The sequence below is a fragment of the Rhinoderma darwinii genome, chromosome 9 (assembly GCF_050947455.1).
Source record: "Rhinoderma darwinii isolate aRhiDar2 chromosome 9, aRhiDar2.hap1, whole genome shotgun sequence".
Classification (NCBI taxonomy): domain Eukaryota; kingdom Metazoa; phylum Chordata; class Amphibia; order Anura; family Rhinodermatidae; genus Rhinoderma; species Rhinoderma darwinii.
The window spans coordinates 47,422,361-47,437,081 of record NC_134695.1 but is presented as its reverse complement, the minus strand read 5'-3'; the positions used below and the strand labels follow the sequence as shown (position 1 = coordinate 47,437,081).

Sequence of the window (14,721 nt, the reverse complement as noted above, 5' to 3'; positions counted from 1 at the left end):
AATATATTTATACAATTAAAAACAAAAAGTTTATGTAGAAGAAGTTAATATTAACATCACATACCGCACTGTCCTTCAGTATTGTGACCAAATTTGCTGAATGGCAGTTTAACAACAAAGATCATTCCACTAAATGAGATGAATGCATTAATTTCTGGGATCTCCACATTCATGTTAATTCCAGCACTGGTTACAGTAATGCCATTTTTGGTGAACCCTGGAGTTACCCAGTCTTGGTTGAACCTAATCTGTGGGCAAAAGATTGAACTGTTTAGCAGCAAATAGATATTAGTCAATGTGGTCAGTCACAATTTAAGAAATTAGATAGTGCCTGAGAAAATGGTCACCCTCCGACTTATCTTACTGTACAATATTTATAGTTTGGTCAAATATGCAAACATTGTTATACATAGTTTATAGTCTTATGGTCATGCAATTTCAAGAGTTGCCTTTAGTTAATTGATAGTATCAAAAAAATTGGAATGTATAAATGGCCCGTTATGTAGTTAAGGGGGACTTATGGTTCACCGTTCTCTTACCCTGTTCCTCATTCTTCCTTGGTACATCATACGTGTCAAGACAATTTCAGTAGATTTATAATAGATTAAGATAGATTGTGGACAGGACAAACCATCTTCAGCATCACAGAAATAGTTATCAATAAGGACACGGAAGTTGTCATATTTGGGAGTGATCTGCTGCACAAGAACATATGTACAATTGTCCAGGAAGGTGTAATAGGTTCCATCAAAGGTGATGTAATGAGGATCCCCCCATCCACTACACACACCTATGAGAAGTCAAAAAGATTCAAATCAGATTTTGGTAATTGAACCCTTATGTATAATAAAATCTTAGATTATTATATAGAAAGAAAAACAAAAAGTACAATATAATAAGTAAAATGTCTTGAGAGGTTCCACCTTTGCTCTATTTTTTTCTATCCACTTTTCAGCAACATTACAGTAACAACATAAAAATATAAAAAAAAAATTCTGGTATAGTATTATCTCTTAAATCCAGATGTAAAAAAATGGATACAATACAGAAACAAAAATTGAAAAAAATTATCCGTATTTCATCCATTTTCATTTGGAATTGTGAATGAACCCTTAGGCTCTCTTGACACTAGTGTTAATGGTGTTGGTTGGAATTTGGGTCTGGCTTTTCTGTATCTTTGATGGCAAGAATATTGAAGGCTGCAGCGCTATTCTGGCTGTCAAAAATACCGGAAGCCCAATAAACTCAATGGGAAAATGGTTCCTTTATATATACAACCTAGAATGCTAGTGTAAACATAGCTGTATTGATATTATTACTTTTATTAAAATTAACTTTTCCTAAAACTTACATTCGCATTCATAATGTTCACAGCATCCATCTGCGCTCCACTTTTTCACAGGTGGAAATCCGTTTACACAGGACAGTGGTTTTATTTTAGGGCAACTGACTGGCTCGATGGTAACAACATTATTTCCGTGGCATGTGGCCACTGTACAGTTATTAATCAGCCATGTTTCATTAGTCTGGAAAATGTAAAAATACAGTTAGGCACATAAGTTATGCTTTAAGTAAAAAAATTCAAGATTTCAATTTGTTCAAAAAGATCTACAAATTTGCATTAAACCTGTTTAAAAGCCCCCTCCTCCCCATTCATAATCCCTCTCCCACAGAAAAGTGAAAATTTGAAGGCTTCTAAGGGTATGTGAACACAGGGCTGATGAGCTGCAGATTTTCTGCAGCAGTTTTCATCCAGGAAAATCCACAGCATATTACAGTAGCAGCAAAGTGGATGAGATTTGAACAAATCTCATCCATACACTGCGGAAAAATCAATTTTTTTTGCCTGCAGCATGTCAATTTTTTGCACTTTTGTTGCATTTTTTTCCCCATTCACTTCAATGCGGAGATAAAAGCTGCAACAAATAGCAAATGTTGCCATCTTTGTGATGGGAAAGCTGCAATTCTGCTGAAAAATCGCAAATTTAAATGTATTAAAAAGTCTATATTTACCCCACTGGCATTGCTATAGAAACAGCTCTATGTCCCCCCTGGTGTTCTCGTGCTGCTGGCCTCCTGGGATGACGTTTCATCCCATTTGACTGCTCCAGCCAATCACAGTCACATGGGCTAAAGTGTCATCACAGGAGGCCGGGCTGCATGGAAACCAAAAGGATGCGTTGTTATGGCAATGCCAGTGTAGGTAAGTATTCTAGGTAGGATATGCTGTGTACTTTTACGCAGCCTATCCAACCTATGTGAATATACCCTTAAAAAAAATTTTTTAAGATTAGAAAAAAATGTATTCTTTTTTTTTTAGAAACAGTGCCACTCCTTTTCACTCTTGTGTCTGGTATGGCAGCTCATAGACAAGTTCACTTGATTAGGGTCAAGCTGCGATACCAGACACAGCTCATGGAACAGATAGGCTCTCGCCATTTCTAACTGTTTCTAATCTCATACAATCCTTTTAAGACAGCTTTGAATATCATTGGGTAAATTAGTGAACATTTAATTTGTTTTCACACAGTTTGTTACCTTCTTAGGGGGACAACCTGTTATTTCAGTTGTTTTAATAATTGTAGTTGTAGTTGTAGTGGAAGTTGTTCTCTTAGGTGTAGTTGTTGAGGGTCTTGAGGGTGTTGTTGTAGGTGCTTTGGTTGTGGTGGATTGAACACTTGTTGATGGAATTGTCGTAACTGTACAAGGTCCTGTGAATCTTTCAGCTTCACAAAAATCATTGCAGACTGCATAGAAGGAGCATCCTGCTGCATCAGTTTTGTTATAGATGATTTCACCTGAAAAAAAAATCTGGTTGTTAATTTCAGTAAAAGTTGGGGCTAGGAATATTCTCAACTAATGAAAGAAAATAATACAAAACACCTACCTGGTAAAAAGTATGTGCTTTGAAAGTGGCAGAAGCATCTTGTAGTCTGTGCAGGTGTAATCTTGGTTGTGGAAGTTGTTGTTGTAGGTTTTGGAGTCTCAGTTGTAGTTGGTTCTGTTGTTGTACTTATGGTTGTTGTAGTTGTGGTTTCCGTGGTAGTTGGTGGCACTGGAGTAGTTGTACTAACTGTGGTAGTAGTTGGTGTTTCAGTTGTTGTACTAATAGGTGTTGTCGTTGGAATGGTGGTGGGTGTTGTTTGTGGTGGAGTTGTGCTACAATGGCTGTAGTCATCACAACATAAGACCTTTATCTGGTAATTATAACATTGTTTAACTTTTCCAGTTTGATCTTTGTTGTTACACACCAAACCAACAGTGACATCACACTGAACTACTTGTCCAACATTAGTTATACTGATTTCTGGGAAATCTTCGGCTCGGCATTCAATATTTTGTGGATGCTTACAGATTTGTTTGCCTTTAGCGATTATGTTTTCAAAGGTTTCTTTATCTCCTCCATCAAGTCCAGAAGTAGGAGTTTCAACATCAAGCCAATGTGACCATTTGCATTGTGGCTGACAGCCTGTTGGCGTGTTTGTAGATGTAGTTGTAACAGTTTGTGTTGTAGGTATGGGAGTCTCCGTTGTTGTACTTATCGTGGTTGTAATTGTCGTTTCTGTTGTAGTTGGAGGCACTGGAGTAGTTGGAATAATAATGGTGGTAGTTGGTGTTTCGGTTGTTGTTGTTGTTGTTGTTGTTGTTGTAGTAGTAGGCGTTGGTGTAGTAGTAGGTATTGGAGTCTCAGTTGTAGTTGATTCTGTTGTACTTAAGGTGGTTGAAGTTGTGGTTTCTGTTGTAGTTGGTGGCACTGGAGTAGTTGTACTAACTGTGGTAGTAGTTGGTGTTTCAGTTGTTGTACTAATAGGTGTTGTTGTTGGAATGGTGGTGGGTGTTGTTTGTGGTGGAGTTGTGCTACAATGGCTGTAGTCATCACAACATAAGACCTTTATCTGGTAATTGTAACATTGTTTAACTTTTCCAGTTTGGTCTTTGTTGTTGCACACCAAACCAACAGTGACATCACACTGAACTATTTGTCCAACATTATCAATACTGATTTCTGGGAAATCTTCGGCTCGGCATTCAATATTTTGTGGATGTTTACAGATTTGTTTGCCTTTAGCCATTATGTTTTCAAAGGTTTCCTTATCTCCTCCATCAAGTCCAGAAGTAGGAGTTTCAACATCAAGCCAATGTGACCATTTGCATTGTGGCTGACAGCCTGTTGGCGTGTTTGTAGATGTAGGTGTAACAGTTTGTGTTGTAGGTATGGGAGTCTCCGTTGTTGTACTTATCATGGTTGTAGTTGTAGTTTCTGTTGTAGTTGGAGGCACTGGAGTAGTTGGAATAATAATGGTAGTAGTTGGTGTTTCGGTTGTTGTTGTTGTTGTTGTAGTAGTAGGCGTTGTTGTAGTAGTAGGTATTGGAGTCTCAGTTGTAGTTGATTCTGTTGTACTTATGGTGGTTGAAGTTGTGGTTTCTGTTGTAGTTGGTGGCACTGGAGTAGTTGTACTAACTGTTGTAGTAGTTGGTGTTTCAGTTGTTGTACTAATAGGTGTTGTTGTTGGAATGGTGGTGGGTGTTGTTTGTGGTGGAGTTGTGCTACAATGGCTGTAGTCATCACAACATAAGACCTTTATCTGGTAATTGTAACATTGTTTAACTTTTCCAGTTTGGTCTTTGTTGTTGCACACCAAACCAACAGTGACATCACACTGAACTATTTGTCCAACATTATCAATACTGATTTCTGGGAAATCTTCGGCTCGGCATTCAATATTTTGTGGATGCTTACAGATTTGTTTGCCTTTAGCCATTATGTTTTCAAAGGTTTCTTTATCTCCTCCATCAAGTCCAGAAGTAGGAGTTTCAACATCAAGCCAATGTGACCATTTGCATTGTGGCTGACAGCCTGTTGGCGTGCTTGTAGATGTAGTTGTAACAGTTTGTGTTGTAGGTATGGGAGTCTCCGTTGTTGTACTTATCGTGGTTGTAGTTGTAGTTTCTGTTGTAGTTGGTGGCACTGAAGTAGTTGGAATAATAATGGTAGTAGTTGGTGTTTCGGTTGTTGTTGTTGTAGTAGTAGTAGGTATTGGAGTCTCAGTTGTAGTTGATTCTGTTGTACTTATGGTGGTTGAAGTTGTGGTTTCTGTTGTAGTTGGTGGCACTGGAGTAGTTGTACTAACTGTGGTAGTAGTTGGTGATTCAGTTGTTGTACTAATAGGGGTTGTTGTTGGAATGGTGGTGGGTGTTGTTTGTGGTGGAGTTGTGCTACAATGGCTGTAGTCATCACAACATAAGACCTTTATCTGGTAATTATAACATTGTTTAACTTTTCCAGTTTGGTCTTTGTTGTTGCACACCAAACCAACAGTGACATCACACTGAACTATTTGTCCAACGTTAGTTATACTGATTTCTGGGAAATCTTCGGCTCGGCATTCAATATTTTGTGGATGCATACAGATTTGTTTGCCTTTAGCCATTATGTTTTCAAAGGTTTCTTTATCTCCTCCATCAAGTCCAGAAGTAGGCGTTTCAACATCAAGCCAATGTGACCATTTGCATTGTGGCTGACAGCCTGTTGGCGTGTTTGTAGATGTAGTTGTAACAGTTTGTGTTGTAGGTATGGGAGTCTCTGTTGTTGTACTTATGGTGGTTGTAGTTGTAGTTTCTGTTGTAGTTGGTGGCACTGGAGTAGTTGTAATAATTATGGTAGTAGTTGGTGTTTCGGTTGTTGTAGTAGTAGGGGTTGATGTAGTAGTAGGTATTGGAGTCTCAGTTGTAGTTGATTCTGTTGTACTTATGGGGGTTGTAGTTGTGGTTTCAGTTGTAGTTGGTGGCACTGGAGTAGTTGTACTAACTGTGGTAGTAGTTGGTGTTTCAGTTGTTGTACTAATAGGTGTTGTTGTTGGAATGGTGGTGGGTGTTGTTTGTGGTGGAGTTGTGCTACAATGGCTGTAGTCATCACAACATAAGACCTTTATCTGGTAATTATAACATTGTTTAACTTTTCCAGTTTGGTCTTTGTTATTGCAAACCAAACCAACAGTGACATCACACTGAACTATTTGTCCAACATTAGTTATACTGATTTCTGGGAAATCTTCGGCTCGGCATTCAATATTTTGTGGATGTTTACAGATTTGTTTGCCTTTAGCCATTATGTTTTCAAAGGTTTCTTTATCTCCTCCATCAAGTCCAGAAGTAGGAGTTTCAACATCAAGCCAATGTGACCATTTGCATTGTGGCTGACAGCCTGTTGGCGTGTTTGTAGATGTAGTTGTAACAGTTTGTGTTGTAGGTATGGGAGTCTCTGTTGTTGTACTTATGGTGGTTGTAGTTGTAGTTGGTGGCACTGGAGTAGTTGTAATAATTATGGTAGTAGTTGGTGTTTCGGTTGTTGTAGTAGTAGGGGTTGATGTAGTAGTAGGTATTGGAGTCTCAGTTGTAGTTGATTCTGTTGTACTTATGGTAGTTGTAGTAGTTATTTCGGTTGTAGTTGGTGGCACTGGAGTAGTTGTACTAACTGTGGTAGTAGTTGGAGTTTCAGTTGTTGTCGTTGTAGGCATTGTTGTAGTAGTAGGTATTGGAGTCTCGGTTGTAGTTGATTCTGTTGTACTTATGGTGGTTGTAGTTGTAGTTTCTGTTGTAGTTGGTGGCACTGGAGTAGTTGGAATAATTATGGTAGTAGTTTGTGTTTCGGTTGTTGTAGTTGTAGGCGTTGTTTTAGTAGTAGGAATTGGAGACTCGGTTGTAGTTGATTCTGTTGTACTTATGGTGGTTGTAGTTCTGGTTTCAGTTGTAGTTGGTGGCACTGGAGTAGTTGTACTTACTGTGGTAGTAGTTGGTGTTTCAGTTGTTGTACTAGTAGGCATTGTTGTTGAAATGGTGGTGGGTGTTGTTTGTTTAGAAGTTGTGCTACAATGGCTGTAGTCATCACAACATAAGATCTTTATCTGGTAGTTGTAACATTGTTTAACTTTTCCAACTTGATCTTTGTTGTTGCACACTAACCCAATTGTGATGTCACAGTGTACTATCTGCCCAATATTGTCAATACTGATCCCAGGGTAATCTTCAGCTCTGCATTCAATATTTTGTGGGTTTCTACATATATTTTTACCTTTAGCCATTATGTTTTGAAAGGTTTCTGTATCTCCTCCATCAATGCCAGATGTAGGAACATCAACATCAATCCATGTTGACCACTTGCATTGTGGTTGACAAACTGGTGTAGTTGTTTCAATCTCTATTTTTTGTGAAGTTGGTTTTGTTGTTGTAAATGTTCTGGTTACTACAATTTCACTTGTAGATTCAGTGGTTATTATTGGAGTAGTAGATAGTTTTGTTGTTTTTGGAGTGGTTGTCTCAGGTGTTTCAGTTGTAGTTATTGTAGGGGTAGTTGTTTCTGGTGTAGTTGTTGTCTCAGGTGTGGTTGTTGAAGTGGTTGTGATTTCAGGAGTAGTGGTTAAAGTTGTAGTTGTATCTGGGGTTGTGTTGACTGTAGTGGTGATATCTGGAACTGTGGACAATGTTGTAGTTGTTTCCGGTGTTGTGGTTGTCTCAGTTGTTGTTGAAACTGTAGTTGAAGTGGTAGTGGTTTCAGGAGTAGTTATGGTAGTAGTTGGTAATGGAGTTGTGGTTGTTTCTGTTGTTGTTGAAACTGTAGTTGAAGTGGTTGTGATTTCAGGAGTAGTAGTGCTAGTGGTTGTTGTTAAAGATGTAGTTGGCTCTGGGGTTGTGGTGACTGTAGTGGTGGTGTCAGGAACTGTTGATAATGTTGTAGTTGTTTCTGGTGTTGTTGTCTGAGTTGTTGTTGAAACTGTAGTTGGAGTGGGCGTGGTTTCAGGAGTAGTTGTGCTTGTAGTTGTTGTTAATGGAGTTGTGGTTGTTTCTGGTGTTGTTGAAACTGTAGTTGGAGTGGGGGTGGTTTCAGGAGTAGTTGTGCTTGGAGTTGTTGTTAATGGAGTTGTGGTTGTCTCAGGTGTTGTTGTAACTGTAGTTGAAGTAGTTGTGGTGCTGGTTGTTGTTGTTAAAGGAGTTGTAGTTGTCTCTGGTGTTGTAACTGTAGTTGTACTATCCGGAATTGTGGACAGAGTTGTTGATGGTGTCTGTGTTGTAATTGGGAGGGTGGTAGTTTCAGTAGTAGTAGATAGTGTAGTTGTTGATCTGGGTGTTGTTGACGGTTCACAATGACTGTGGTCATCACAACAGAGAACTTTTATTTGGTAGTTGAGACATACCCTGAAGTCTCCTTCCTGGTCTTCATTTTTGCAAACAAGACCGAAAGTAAGATTGCACTGGACTACCTGCCCAATTCGACCAATGGGGGCTTCTGGGAATTTCTCTGATCTGCATTGAATACCATCAGGCTTCGAACAAAGTTTGTGCCCTGCTGCCCTGATGTTTTCATATGTCTCAATATCACCTTCATCTTTACCAACACCTGGCGAATGGACATCAATCCAGTCTGTCCATGTGCATTTGGGATGACATACTGTTGGCGCTGGAGTGTTAGATGTGGTTGTACTTCCAGGGGTAGTTGGAGAGAAAGTTGACGTCTCTGTGGTTATAGATGGTGTTGTTGTAGGATGTGTTGTCTCTTTTGTGGTAGTTGGCTGTGTGGTTGAAGGAGTTTCCTTTGTAGTTGTTGTATTGATATCACACCTTTCAAAGCTACAACATTCAACTCTGAGTTGATAATTATAGCAGATAGGAGGTAGCTGTTCTTTGTTCAGACATATCAGCCCAAATGATGCATTGCACTGTACATTCTGCTCAAGTGCTGATAGTGCTGTGTCAGGGAACCTCTCAGCTCTACATTGTATATCTTGAGGATGATTACATATTGAATATCCTTTAGCTTTTATATTATCAAATGTGTCAAAATCTCCATTATTCATTCCTGCTTCCGGGTAACTCACGTCAAACCACTCTGACCATTGGCAGACTTCTTTAACACATATTGTACTGAGAGATGTTGTTGTTCCTATGCGACAAAATGGTATAAATTAAATGAGACCAAAAAAATAGGTGTAAACAAATTTGTAGAACAAATGATAGATAGATAGATAGATAGATAGATAGATAGATAGATAGATAGATAGATAGATAGATAGATAGATAGATAGATAGATAGATAGATAGATAGATAGATAGATATCCCCAAAAAATGAAGAGGCAGCACACCAAGAAAATTGGTGAAAAAAAGTGGTGTGTTTATTCACCCCAAGCAGGCAACGTTTCGATCCGTCTCTATGGGATCTTTGTCAAGCTTGACAAAGATCCCATAGAGACAGATCAAAACGTTGCCTGCCTGGGGTGAATAAAGACACCACTTTTTTTTCACCAATTTCCTTGGAGTGCTGCCTCTTCATTTTTTGTGGATTTCATTAACAAGGGTTCCTAGCCTCAACCTAGGAGGCCTGCACCCACTGCTGTTGCTGTGCTGCTTTACTCTTTTTCTCATTATAGATTAGAATAGATAGATAGATGATAGATAGATAGATAGATAGATAGATAGATAGATAGATAGATAGATAGATAGATAGATAGATAGATAGATAGATAGATAGATAGATAGATAGATAGATAGATAGATAGATAGATAGATAGATAGATAGATTAGAACAATTGGCCTCAATCATTAAACTGTTCTAACAAAAAGTGTAGTTATTGCCCAGAGCAACCAATCAGATCGCTATTTTCTTTTTAACGCTACCCTGAAGAAAGGTGGAATCTAATTCTTTACTATAGGCAAAACTGAGACTTTGTTAGACTAGTTTGTATGCAAGAAGGCCATTGGGTTCTAATCAAATTTGTATAATTTCTGACATTTCAACAGTGATCAGGAACTACTTAATTGTCCGTTAAGAAGATTGGATATTATAAGGAAATGCATTCTCTACTGGAATGTCTTCCAATTTATAGAATTATACCTTTAGGTGTGGTAGAGGGATGTGTTGAGGTAAAGGCAAACTGAGTGGTTGTAGTGGTTGTAGATACATTACAGTGGGTAATATTTCTGTCAATGGTGCCATTTTCCTTGCAGATAGCAATGATACAGCCTCCAATGCCATCAGTAGTGCTGTATATAACATCATTGTAATTGTAGATTTTATTATGGTATTCACAGTGGCATGCTGAAAGAACAGAATACAAAAAGATTTAGCAACACATATAAATTATATTTCTAAATAAATAATATAAAACCGGGATAATATGTAATGGATTATTTATTTTTCCAACTAAATTATGGTTTTAATTTGTTGTAATAAGCTGTAGCTGATAAATTGATTAAATGCTTGTATGCTATCACTGTGCTCCACCCACAGTCCCAAAAACATTCTGAAAGGTTAATTGACGTGCTATGAAATTGCCATAAAGTGTGCTTTAAATAGGGGAATAAGATTTATAGCTCTACTGGGGACAGAGACAAAGTGCACAGAACAGCCAAATATGATGGCACCATATAAGCAATGGAAAATAAATGCATAAATAAACTAATACAAAAATGAATATAATATATGTGATTGAACATGTGCAGCTAAATTTAAATGTGTATTAAACACACTAAAGCTACAGCATGATAATATCTTTATAGCGGATGAAGCTCTTTTTTAAGCTACAGAGCCCAAAATCCCATGCAAAGACATAGAGTTAAATCATAACATTCTGGATGTCTATAGCCACCACTAGAGGGAGTTTAGGAGTTCACCGCATACTGTTTTATTATTGAGTTCAGTGTATGAACAGTATGTAGTAATCTCCCTCTAGTAGTGACTAGGTGGCCAGAACATTATCATTTAACTCCGTGCAGGGGATTTGCAGCCCTGTATCAAAAAATCAAAGCTCCAGGCCACTATAAAGATACATTAAAGGGAACCTGTCACCAGCATTTCACCTATTAAACCAGCAATACCTGGTGGAAGTGGGTGAAAAATAATTTTTATGTAACCTATAATTATCTTCTATACTAATAGTATACTAATGAGCATAAAAGAGTCATATCTTAGTTTGAAAAGAGTATTATCGTCATTCCTCGAGCCTTTCAGAGTTAACCCCGCCTCCTTACTTTTGATTGACAGCTCCTCACCCCCCCCCCGCCCCCAGCACACATGAAATCCTGTGCTTGTGCATCGATTTCCTGTTCTTGTGCGTGTTCACAATGGGACGCTATAACCATAGCGGCGCGTGCGCTGTAACTAGATCTAAGGCCAGGATGAAGCAGGGAAGGGTATCGGATCATACATATTCCGGCATTCAGGGCGGGCCAGTTTTCGGCGGTGGGAGGGCATAATAAGAGGAATAACCGAGATTGCCGGATTATTACCATGAAAGGCGCATATAATTGTGAACATTTACCTTCTCTCTGGTACTTGCAATCTATTCCTGACATACTGCATGCACTGTAGATAAAAAAAATTCCAGGTTAAGCCTTAGAAAATGCCATAATGCATGAACACATTAGTTACAGTTTTGATTTAGATCAACTTGGATTAGTTATGAATGGAGAATATTATTAATATGCTTTAGCAGCACTATATAAGCTTATCCTGTTATTTCTGTTTTAGTATTAACATTCTGTACATGTTAAATAAAAATACAATGAATCTTGTCATATATGTTCCTATATATTTCCATAGTTATATCTTGCTATTTATGAACTGCAGTGTTAGCAAGAGCACTCACCAGGTCTTACAGTTCTCCTCGGACGGTACAAGTTGTCCAACTTTGTAATGATTTCCTTCGTCATCATAGCAGCCACACTGAGGCACACACTTCATTTCATCCTCATCAAAGAATTGTTTATCTGCTGGGCAACTTGGGTAACATCCTAATCAGATTGAATAAAACAAGAGTCATGTGTTACAATAAACTCAGTTCAGCTGGACACCAGGGTTTGATCGGGTGCTTATGGCCATAGACATGTGTTTTATGGCAACAGAACTTTCCAATTTCCAAATGGACTCTCCAATCTAATGTCTATGGGATCTGGCAAACACTTCCCCAACATTTACAGTTGGATTTTAACTGGAGACATGAAGTGCCGTTACTGTCTGTTCTAACAGCATTCATTCTCTGTTGAGCTGACAACGCATGCTAATAGAAGAGTTGAGCGTGGTGTGTGGTCGGTTGGCTTAATAATCGGCCAACAGCGATCTGTGATCAATTTAAGAATAAAACCAGTTTTAGCTAATCCTTCCATGTCAAGCTTGTATAGAGCTTTTTAGCCCAAATAGAAGATATCCAACTAGACACTATAGTAACAGGTATTTATCATAAGTCATTTATTAGAATGATTATGTATTAAAAAGAAGAGATAACTTTAGTATTAACATTGAGATAGACAATGTTTTCATACCTTCCAAGCCAGATAGATCATTCAAACATTTCCCACTTGGGTTCCTACAGGTCTTTATGCAGGGAGCTCCACAAGGTTTGTAGTGCCACTCACACTCTCCTTCAGGGTTGTAGTAATCACAGAAAAGAGCTAAAAAACAAAGCAAAAGCCATGGTCTATGTACAGTAGTCAAAAATTTGAAATAATTGTAAAACCTATGATATCAGTAAGAGGTTAGCTAGAATGCGGCATCATGTTGGGGTACTCACGACAGATGCTTGGTGATCTCCAGGAAACACAGATCCCCGATTCTCCACAAGCTTGAGCATAGGCTGCAATTGCTGTACAGAAACATTCACAGTCTCCACCGGAATCACAAGCACAAGAGTCTGTGACACAGGAATCATAGTACTTGGAGGGATCAACCTGTCCAATTGTATAACAAAAAATTTGATATTTTATATATTACTGGACTAGTGGAATATTGATGTCAATTCTTGTATTCCCATAAGGCATTTATTTGTTCTATATACTGTATTTTAAGTGCCCTCTCATTGTCTGTGGCATTTTATTATCTTCTATTAGGATGAAGATTCTTAGCATGGTTGTATAAGGCTGTTATATCAACAAAATCCACATCAGTATATGACTGAAGACCCAAATCAATAAAGCCATTCTGCTTCCCAACGTTTTTTTCTCCTGGATGGAATTTACTGACATTCTATAAAGTATTGTTGCCAATTGTCAGTCTATATAAAACACAATCTAAATGTAAAATAAAATGTAAACAACTGCAAACATATAATAAATACAATAATAATACAAAATAAAATCAATGTCATAATATGTGGCACATACCTGAGCATGGCAGGCCGAAAAGACTGGACTGTTGAGGATGCTACATTGTTTCTGTGCCCAGGATTTCCTGTATGGGTTAATACCACAGGCATCTTTGGGTTCTTTAGCATCTGGACATGTTGGTGAAATCTTCCAGCTGTTTCCAAATTCAGTAACATCTCCAACCACAGACAGACTTCTTGTTGTGAAGTCATTGTTACCATCACCATCGTAATTACCACACAGACCACAAACTTTACCCTGTAATATTGATAAATATAATTTATTGTATATAGTAAAACTATTGGCTTTAATATATTCTAACCCACTTTATAATGTCAATCATATACTAAAACAATGATAGAAGTGGAATGGTGTACATTAAAGTTTTACCTCAAAGTCTTTACTGAGCTTGATGAAAATGCTGGTCTTCCTATCCCACATCAGGATGAGCCCATTGTCAGCTTCAATGACAAGGTAGATACCCATATTTCTGACTTTGTATGGAGCAACTCCTCCGATGCCCCTTTCTACCACTTCAATGTGTGCCTCAGTAAGAATAACCTCATAGGTCTGCAAATGGAAAATTTAATTTTAGCTTATGGTAATACATACAACAATCTCCTTAATTAATGTAATGAATAATACCCCTTCTGTCGATGTAACCAATCCGACTCCTGGTGATCCTCAGTGATCATTTGCTATCACTGGGGGACGCTCACTGTACATATTTAAATAAATGGTCGACCATGTAATACATAGATGGGCCAGACCCTCCAAAGTGGTAGGTACATTTCCTTAGCGGCTTTCCACTCTATCACATCCATATGCCTTAATAGGGAATATCGAATTGGTGTTGTCTTTAAGAGATAGGCTCTTTAATGTATTACGAGGTTTAATCTAAATAATAATTTCTTACCCCCAGGAAGACTTTGATGCTCTTAGAACAAGTAGTTCCAGTGGTTCCACATGGGATGTTCTCAGTGATGACTCTGAAGGTGCTGCTGTTTCCTCCTTTGCCACAATGATCCTAAAATACCACAAGTAGACATTTGTAATGAACAGAGAACTGTAGATGCATCAACTAAACTAGTTTTATGTAGTTTACTTTACCTGGGCAAGTGTATATTCACAGTCTCCATTAAAGCTGAAGCGTTTACCATCAAAGGTGATATAATGTCCATCACCATACACGGCACAGGTGCCAAGGCAGGGGTCGTTTGTGCATTTCCACATACGGTTCTCGCAGGTACTGTAACAATAAAGAGGAAATTAGAAATAATAATTCTAAGATTCCTTTTGGTATTTATGTTTGATACAGTTGGTTTATGTTTGACCAGAACTAAATTCTCATACCAGGTATTGCATTTTGTTTTGATCTTCTCGCCAGGTTGATATGTGGCATCATTGTGAATACATGGACATTGTTCTTCATTGATACAATCACCTTTGCCATCTGAGACCAGCCCTTCAGGACACACACAGCCGGATAAGCATTTTGCACTGTACTGTAAGACATAAAAAATAAATATGTATTAAATAAATGTAGAAGGTGGAGCATGGATATGGAAGAAGCACCCATCTCCAGTAAT

The 14,721-nt window shown here is 38.1% G+C and overlaps 1 protein-coding gene across 1 annotated transcript in view; it reads right to left on the bottom strand.

The window, feature by feature from the left end:
- MUC5AC (mucin 5AC, oligomeric mucus/gel-forming) overlaps positions 1-14,721 on the bottom strand; it is a 38,973-nt gene that overhangs the window by 10,151 nt on the left and 14,101 nt on the right. Inside the window, exons 21-37 of the mRNA XM_075836756.1 lie at positions 14,486-14,637; positions 14,243-14,381; positions 14,049-14,159; positions 13,523-13,702; positions 13,151-13,390; positions 12,562-12,718; positions 12,314-12,442; positions 11,641-11,785; positions 11,314-11,357; positions 9,888-10,091; positions 7,256-8,938; positions 3,581-7,177; positions 2,888-3,475; positions 2,539-2,798; positions 1,352-1,526; positions 540-790; positions 65-248 (exon numbers count right to left, since the gene is read on the bottom strand). Coding sequence (XP_075692871.1) covers positions 65-248; positions 540-790; positions 1,352-1,526; positions 2,539-2,798; positions 2,888-3,475; positions 3,581-7,177; positions 7,256-8,938; positions 9,888-10,091; positions 11,314-11,357; positions 11,641-11,785; positions 12,314-12,442; positions 12,562-12,718; positions 13,151-13,390; positions 13,523-13,702; positions 14,049-14,159; positions 14,243-14,381; positions 14,486-14,637 — 8,239 coding nt within the window. The remainder of the gene's footprint in view (positions 1-64; positions 249-539; positions 791-1,351; positions 1,527-2,538; positions 2,799-2,887; positions 3,476-3,580; positions 7,178-7,255; positions 8,939-9,887; positions 10,092-11,313; positions 11,358-11,640; positions 11,786-12,313; positions 12,443-12,561; positions 12,719-13,150; positions 13,391-13,522; positions 13,703-14,048; positions 14,160-14,242; positions 14,382-14,485; positions 14,638-14,721) is intronic.